The sequence below is a fragment of the Amblyomma mixtum genome, chromosome 3 (assembly GCF_055824585.1).
Source record: "Amblyomma mixtum isolate Tamu chromosome 3, ASM5582458v1, whole genome shotgun sequence".
Taxonomy (NCBI): Eukaryota; Metazoa; Arthropoda; class Arachnida; order Ixodida; family Ixodidae; genus Amblyomma; species Amblyomma mixtum.
Genome location: NC_143014.1, coordinates 134,959,829 through 134,968,599, shown reverse-complemented (window position 1 = coordinate 134,968,599; position 8,771 = coordinate 134,959,829). Strand labels below are relative to the sequence as shown.

The 8,771-nt window shown below is 51.2% G+C and overlaps 1 protein-coding gene across 1 annotated transcript; it reads right to left on the bottom strand.

Moving 5' to 3' along the window:
* Nucleotides 1-3,499: 3,499 nt before the first annotated feature.
* LOC149352017 (uncharacterized) lies at nucleotides 3,500-8,560 on the bottom strand. Its single transcript, XM_089577110.1, has 2 exons — nucleotides 8,267-8,560; nucleotides 3,500-5,917 (listed from the first exon to the last, which is right to left on the bottom strand). The coding sequence occupies exons 1-2, from the start codon at nucleotides 8,558-8,560 to the stop codon at nucleotides 4,031-4,033; spliced, it is 2,181 nt and encodes a 726-aa protein (XP_089433236.1). The 3' UTR covers nucleotides 3,500-4,030.
* Between the last annotated feature and the right edge of the window lie 211 nt (nucleotides 8,561-8,771).

Sequence of the window (8,771 nt, the reverse complement as noted above, 5' to 3'; positions counted from 1 at the left end):
CCACGTTTTTCGGGTCAGCAGCCGAGCGCCGTAACCAATGAGCCACCGTAGCGGGGCTGATCCAAATATGACTACTTAGCATGCACCATTCTCCATTTACCACTTTCAGCTTTTTTGTGCACAGACTGTGTGAACAGTAAAGAATAATTATTTAGCACTCGGATCTGGGGGCAGTAAAAATCTGGCAAATACAGTGAGAGGCCACACATAGTAGCCAGAATAAAATCTGTGCCTCCTTATGATAGAAGTTGTCAGCAAAGCAGGTGCGAGTAAGGTTTACAGTTAAATTACTATTAATGCCTTTCATATTTTGCTCGCCGCCGCGGTGGCTCAGTGGTTATGGTGCTCGGCTGCTGACCAGAAAGACGCGGGTTCGATCCCGGTTGCGGCGGTTGAATTTCTTTGGGGGAGAAATTCTAGAGGCCCGTGTACTGTGCGATGTCAGTGCACGTTAAAGAACCCCAGGTGGTCGAAATTTCCGGAGCCCTCCACTACGGCGTCTCTCATAGCCTTAGTCGCTTTGGGACGTTGAGCCCCATAAACCAAACCAAACCATATTTTGCTCCTCAAGTGAAACCAGATGCCTTCGTTGGAAAGGTCTCTGGGGAGCGCCATGTGACACTGGCGTTACAGTAAAAGGATGATAGTTATCCTACTGCGACAACTGTTTATGAGGAGTGTTATGTGACACAGGTATTACAGTACAAGGATAACAAGGTTGTACTCCTGCTGCAATATCGCCTTAAAATGCTGTTCTGTAGCCTGTCACTTCATATGCAGCATCAAAGTTGCAGTATTTGATGACGCCTTGTTCAGAAGAAATGCACATATACTATTTCAAAGGGAAACAACAACATATGCCATCAACGCTCTGGTTCATAGCAGACTAGTGCAATACATTGATCTCAACACAGGGTTCTAGAAAAACACACTTTAGAAAACTCAATACATACATGTGCTCTGTAATACACGTTGAACGGGCAGACAAGGACATCCGTGGCTTATGTTTGCAACGCTGTCCCAAACAGGGTTCGGCGCTTTGAGGTGGTGGCGAGATATGCGCCAGGAACTGCTTATGCGTCATGGAAAGTAAGCGGGCGCTGCTTTTTCAGGAAGTGAAGCGCGGCTCGAATGGAGCGCTTTTTCACGCGAAACCTCGCCTCGAGTGATAGGCATCTGGCCGTGCCGCCGAACTTGCTCCGTCACGCGCTGAAGCGGTCGCCCTAGCGCCCATGATAGCGTTGCTGGCGTATATCTCGCAACCGTAGCAAAACGCCAAGCCCCGTTCGGGACAGCGTTGCAAAAATAAGCGAATGTCGTTGCTTGATCGGTCGTGTGGGAGCGCTGAAACTGCTTCCCTATCACGTGGTTCTTTTTGTATTTCGCGGGCTTTCTTTTAAGGCAAATAAAAGACGCTGTATCAGTGGTACTTGGTTGCAAACACGGCAACCGGTTATTTTTCTATGGGATCTACAATTCCTGCATTGACACTTTCTTCCTGAAGGCAATAATTAAAAAGTTAGCTAATTAGTATCCGCTAATAAATACGCTCGCATAATAAAAAAAATACTGCAGACTACGACACGCGACTGGCAACAACCCTCAGTTGGTCTCACTTGGCTAGGGCACTTCGTCTTTTTTAAAAGCTTGGTTACATTTAGCTGGGACATCCTGTATATCTTACCACCCACGAGGAAAGGACCAGATATATACTATGTACTGAACAAGTGTGGGGAACAGGGCTTGTCGGTGAAAGTTCATACTTAAAAGAGCGCGAAAGACGGGACAAACGAAGGAGACAACGCAAGCGCTGAACAACACGAAAAACAAGAGACAAGAAAGCACCCGATGTTGAAGAATTAAACTGCACAAGTCTGGCGAGCGCCTGTGTTGTCTCCTTCTTTTGTCCCGTCTTTCGCGCTGTTTTATAATAGGTATGAACATATTGAACTCCCGCGTAGCGCCATCATGAGTCGCTTGCCGTCGTCATTCGGCAGCTTCTGCTTCTCGAGAAAGCAACTCGGGATCCCGTCGCTGTTCGCGTTTCGCCTTGGTTTCCCCAACACGTACTCCATCGTATTATCTCATCTGCAATTTCCGTTGAGCTTAATTGCGCACTTCGAGATCTTGACAAAGTTGGCTCGTACGCTCTCGATCGCACTCACAACGGCGTCGTTAATGGCCGAACTCGCTGCTAGAAAGTCTCAGAATATCATCTGAAGTTTACTTTAAACCACCACGTTCCTTGCAAACACGAAAAGAATAGCGCCATTTATTTTTCTTTTTTTTTTTTTACCGAAGTGTTTGTTTTTTTTGCGCTTTCATACGCCGGCCTTGCATGTGCCGCGCGCTGAGAGCAGACGCCAGACGAAGCGGTTGCCCCACACCTTGCCATTAACTGTTACTAGGCTGTAAAATGATCCAAAGTTTGTGTCGAAGCTGACAGTTGCACACAGCGCGCGCCCTTCGTGCCTGGTTAACAGTAATTATTTCCAAGCCGTTCCTATTGCTTTTAATTGACCATTAACGCTATTTTGCTGTCTTTCGTTCGTTTTACCATTGGATGCAACGAAGCTAAATTGATCTCGAGAAGTTGCCAGCGCAACGTGACTGTTTCCTGCTCCCTCCCCTGGCGCTGCCCTCTACTGTTCTACAAGGACAAGCTGTTTTATCGACCCTAGTCCGAGCAATAAGCCACAGCTGTATCGCAGCATGAGCGCCCCTCTCGCGCCCGTGGCCGCTTCTTCTTTGCGGCTCAAAGCGGTGGTCGCCTGGGGCGCCCAGCTCCTTCGCCATGGCAGAAGCAGAACCTTCGGATTAGCCGGAGTCGCCAACCAAGATTCGACATCCTCATCAGTGTGAGATGCATCGGCCAGCGCAAAATCCCACTTTTGCCAAAAGTAACCAGGTGACACGGTTTGCTTCAGCTGTATAGTGGAGCCTTTTACGGCACCCCTAAAAACCAAAAGGTCTCAACGGCTGACGACAATGCTCCTCCTTGCGTTACACAGATTTAGAGCTTAAGGGGCTCAGCTACACGGCAATAACAAAAACAAGAACTTCTGCCTGGTTACTTTTGGCTATGCGAACGTGAAGCTGCTAGGCTACGCGGTCAGGCGAACATCGTCGCCAGATGAACACAACACTTGTTTGGAAGTATCGCAAGCGGGAGGGAGACATTTGGTCTAGCTGCCCCCTCACGCGTGGCCGGAAAGTCGCAGGAGCAGCCGCTTGCTAAGCGTGGGCTGAAGGATGAACGTCTAACAGCAGCGGGAGCGCCGCGGCGGGGACAGCCTTTTGCTGTTCTGTGTTAAGCATGCAGTACCTTAGGCGAAGTTTTAAGGTAGCAGAGCCAGAGAGCCAGTGCACTGTCCATGCGGGGTCAAGCTATGACCGGGTCACTCTGAACGAAGCGAAGTCAGCCTCCGCTGCATTTCGAATGGGCTGTAGTACTAATGCACGTAGGTTCAGCACTCAATTTTTTTTATTTTGCTGTCTACAACGCTAGTCGCTACAGTCGAAGCTGCTGCTTTAGCCTTCCAGCAATGATGCCAATTAATGCGGCTACCGAGTGCGGCATAATGAACACGAGCCTAACACTGTGAAAAGAAAAAAAAAGACAAGAGAACATGAAGCACTGAAGACAAAAAGAAAGCACAAAACAGTCGCTTCTCCGCAAACACTAAACACAAGGCGTCGGGCGTGTTGCAGTAACCAAATGCGGCTACCGAGTGCGGCATAAAGAACACGAGCCTAACACTGTGAAAAGAAAAAAAAAAGACAAGAGAACATGAAGCACTAAAGACATGGACATGTCCAGAGTGCAAAGTCTACTGGCAGTCTCAAAAAAGGCTAGCAGGCTGGCTTCTTGACATCAAAGCTCCTTCTGAGTCACGTGCCAGTTTTTTTACCAAGAGTGTTCCTGGTAGCTCTCTTCATAAGACACATCAGAAAAAAAAAGCGAAAAAAAAAAGCTAGCATCTGCAGTGACACTGGCTGCTGTTTCGGCGGAGCGAACCCTGCGGAGCTGCTATTTTGCATCGAACTTCAGCAACAGCTTGTCGCCTGAGACGTAGCCGTTCGTGTCAAAATAGTCAGCTTTTACGCTCTTGGAGCTCAACGAGGGCTTTGTGATCTCACTACTCCCAGGCTTTAGGCACTTTTCTTTCAGGTCCCTCTTAGTGTCGACGGTCAAAGCGCGCACCTTTCCTTTATCCGTGTGATGAAGAATGCTGAGCGTCAGCTTCTTATCGAGGGGCCACTCGAGGAAATTGTCGTAAATCCCTCTTCGCACGTAGAAGGAGAAGCGAAGCCTAAGTGTGCCGGCAGTTTTTTCCAGCATCAGACCGGGGACGATCACGTAGCCAAAGAACGGTGTGGTGATGTCATGGAAGAAATCCGCGGCCTCGCCCACAGCAAGTGCCCTGGACTTCAGTTCCGACCAACCCTCTAGGCACCACTGCACGGGTACCGAGACACGCACGCGCTGTCGCAAAACGTGCTTTCCGAGGCTTATCAGGTGGTCGATCTTTTCGGCGATGTATTCTTGAGACAGTGCATCATCGGTGCCCTCCTCTTTCTGAACCGCCTGGAGAACTTGCGTAGTTCCACTTTTTATTTGGTCCGCCAAGGCACCTGATGTTTTCTCCCCTTTGAGCTGTGAAGTAACCTCTTCGCAGGCCTTCAGCACGAAGACAAGCTCTTCTGGCATCAGTTTACCAAGCGCATCTCTTGCAACGTCGATCTCAGACACAACCATGCGCACAAGGCGGCCGATCTCAGCGAGATACCCGTGCAGCAGGGAAGACAGGACTTCGCCTTTAGCGTTGTTAGATGCATAAGGTGCTTTCGTTCCACTCACCGCGACAAGAGCATCAGTTTCCTTTCCGCTCCCTCCCGTAGGGCCCTGTGGGCTCAACTCAGTCTCGCCTTGGTCATGTGGAAGCGCAGAGCCCTCCGTCAGAGTTGGCTGGTCTTCGGAAGTATCGTTCTCTCCTCTCTTACCAGTGTCTCGGATGGGAGCTGTTCCTCCTTCGGCTGTGCTAGATGTCTCAGTTTTAGGCACTGCCCCTCGGCCGCTGTTCGGTTCAGACATACTCAAAGTGCTGCTCGTCAGCATAGCAGCGACATGCGGATACTGATGGCGTCCTGGCGGCTCTGCTTCGGGTGATGCGCCGTTACTGCCCGGCGGCACTCCTCGCCCTTTAACGCTGCCTTCTTGTGGGGGGCCCGGGTTCGGCACAACCTCAGGTGATAGGCATAAGAGGTTTTCTGCGACTTCAGCATCCGAGGAAACACTGGGTGCCTTGCTCCCCGTCAGCAGGTCGATTTCCCGGTCTACAAACCTTGGTCTCTCTGATGACTTGGAATGGGCTGCACTTGGGAGCTGATCGTACAGATACCGCGCTACAGGCGTCGGAGTGTAGCTGTCAACGGCAGGTGCTTGCTCCCCGCTGAAGACACTGCGTGGCTTAGGTCCCCTTGCTGTGTCACCGCTCGGATGAATGATCGGCGAGATGTTTGTCGGATGGTATTCCCCAGTCAAGGCAAATGCCGTTAGACTTGGGGCGACGTCTTCACGCTCGAGCTCTGGATGTTGGTCATGAGTGAGCAGTAGGTCTCGGCAGACTGCAGTACTCAGGTGTCGGGAAGTGGCCGGGGGTTCCGGTTCGAGTTGCCTGATGGTGTCTTCGCCCCCAAGCAGCGCACTTAGGTTGTTCTGCAGCAGTGAGGGCTGCTGCGACCTCTCGGGGTTACAGCCTAAAGCCAGATGTGCGATGACGTCGCCGTGAGCGATCGCTTGGCCGCACCTGGAGCAGTTAACGGAGTGGTACAGGCAGTCCTTATGGAAGTGTTCCAGAATCAGGAACGACGGTCCTGTGACAGCGCAGCCTCTGTCGGCGTTCCAGCACCTTATCTGCAAGGGACAAAAACGAGAAGAAATCGTTTTACTTCACAGTAGCAGCTGAAAACGGACACAATGGGCAGAAAATGCAAGTTCAGAATTCTTGTACATCAATTTTGATTATTGTAGCATTGTGAGGTAAATATTGAAAGGAATGCTGCATTATTTCTATGCGTAAGTAGCAAAATCTTTCTTTTAAAGTTTGTCCACCGCTCGCATAGAGGAGTTAAAACTGCCACAGAAAGCCAACCCGGAAGCGTATTCGCCAACTGCAGCCTGTACAGCCACAAGGCTTGAAACCACGGTGAATTGATCACGGTGACTGAAGATTGTCACTACGCCTTACCTAAAAGGGATAATAAATCCTCTTAAACGGCGTTATATGCCACTAAGCATCACGATTTGCTACCTAAAAGAGAAAATATGGAAAAAATGAAATTAAAAAAACAATAAAACTACAGTACAGAGAGCGGAGTCGAACGGCCGACCTTCCATACGCAACACGAGCCTGTAATCCACTGCGCCATAGTAGCGATGTCAAGCCGTCGTTCTGAATGAATATTTATAACCAGCCTTAATGTGGCTGCTACCTGCCGGTGGGCGGTGCTGTCATCGCTGGCTGTACCGGCTGCATTTGGCGAACACGCTACCCGGAACGTTTTTGACGGTAGCAAAAAACGTTAACAGAAGAAAAACCGAGTCTACCGAGGGGATACCTGCGAATATATTGATTGTTATAGTGATATCTTGCGATATACAAAAAATTTGCGTTCATTAACTATTTCCCGTTAAAAAATGCGACTTTCGAGAATTTCTGGGTATAGGAGGGCTAGAAAGTTTTACCTGGTCATTTTTTTTTTGCATTTCTCTTATCTGATTTCGATTCGGCGTATGGCGCTGTGCTCGGTATCGCTGCCTTTGGTGCGAAATTAAGTTGATAAGCAATGCCTTTTGCACCCATTCAGTGGTCGGAGCGCTCTCTGGTGATCTGGATTGTCACCCTGGCGACGAATTGGGATCTTTGTAGAAAAAAGAAACTTTTATTGCACTTGAAAACACTGGTCTTTACAGCCAGTCGCGTGGAGGCCAAGCAGTTTGAGAAAAGCAGGGGCTCACTATAGCGCGCGGGTAGAAACAGGCGCAGGCGTGAATAATTTCTCATGGAAAAAGTGCACTGACCCAGGATATTTCCGTGAAGGTTCTGCTCGAAAGATCGACACGTAGAGGACCTTCATCAACATGCAGGCATGTAACGCCACCCTACTAGCGCCACGGGCACTTCGTTGAAGTTGCAGGTAGGCATCCACGGCAGACGATCGTCATCGGAGGTAGAAAGTAACATGCCCCAGTCCCATTGCGTCGCAGACAACGGTTGTGGGGTATCCACATCACAGACGACAGCTAAACTTTAGCCGGGCGCACATCCGAGGCGGACGAGCGCTGCGCCTACGCGCCCAGCACCGCGCCGCGACAAGCGTCGGAAAACTTACGCAACTCGATGGCCTGTCGCCTACTGCCGCCGGTACTCGCGCTCAGCTCGCGAAGGGCCGTACCGAATGCCGAGAGAACTGCGTTCTCTGATTGGTGTACACCGACCGCAAACCAGCGAGCCACTTACGGCGCAGGCGCGAGCGCGGCGCAAATATCTGACATGGGCAGATATTTTTTTTTCCTAGGGCGCAGTCTAAAAGACAAATGGATGCCTGAAAAAGAGTCCGCGCCAGCGCCAAGCGCCAGCGCCAAGCGCCAGTGCGAGCTCGCGTCCGCGCCTCGCGCATGCGCAGACCGGCTCCGGCGTATGCTGGTACGTGTAGGCGCTGCGCTCGTGCGCCTCGGATGGCTCCATGGAGATGCGCCTTAAGGGCGAGTAGCGCCACAGTTCAAGCAGTACTAAGAGATAGAAGTGTGACGATATTGCAGAACTAGCGTAAATGCTGAGCCTCCTTTTAACTGCATGGAGATCGATACTTCGGGGTGCAACGGCGTAACGATTTGGACGAAAGAAACGTACAGGCGCGGCCATAAGTAAACGGAGCACGCTATTGCGTTCTAAGAGCAATCACTCTTTCTCCATTGGTAATGAAGAAGCGTTGTTTGTCTACAAGAAAGCCCACCAACCTCTTCTACCAGCATTCGCGTACCACTGCTGGAAATTTCAATTAGGTGACGCGTGAAAAATATTCGAAGACAGTTGAGTGCTCCGTTTATTTTTGTCCGCGCCTGTACGCCGTCCGTCCGAGTTAATAAAAGTACGTCTACGAAATACTGAACGTAGCCTAACGCAGCCCTTATGAAGCGCTTCGCAGCGCGACGTTTCAGCGGTGCACACGTAGCAAAGCGGCTTCGATCGCCTTCACTTACGTGCCGGGCGGCCAAGTCTGGGACGGTGAAGGGCATGGTGGCCACATCCTGCTGGCGGAAGCTGAGGGCGTCCAGGGCGCATGCGTAGCTCCTGGTAGCGCACTGGGAGTAGCAGCCTGCACATACGATATGGCAGCATGGCAGCATCATCATGGTTGCACAGACACGTCCGCAGTATGTGCAGTAGCGACTCGGGGGTAGCGGCTCCAAGAAACAAGTCTTCCGCCAGTCGAGACCACTGTCAAATCCGTAGAGAATGTAGGTAGTGTCCGCCCGCTCTGCCGCCGATGCCATCTCGTCCCTCGCCGATGAGGTAGACGTGCTGGCCCTGGCGTCTCGGTCACGGTCTCGGTACACCGAACGGCCGCCGCCGTCGGCTGGTGTCCAAGCCCTCGCCTTCGCAGTTGCCACGGAGCAGCAGCTGGAAGACCGGGTGTTCCAGGGGAAGCAGGACCGACGTGTACCGGCGGTGCCCTGGGCTGCGTGTCTGAACGTGCCGCGCGCT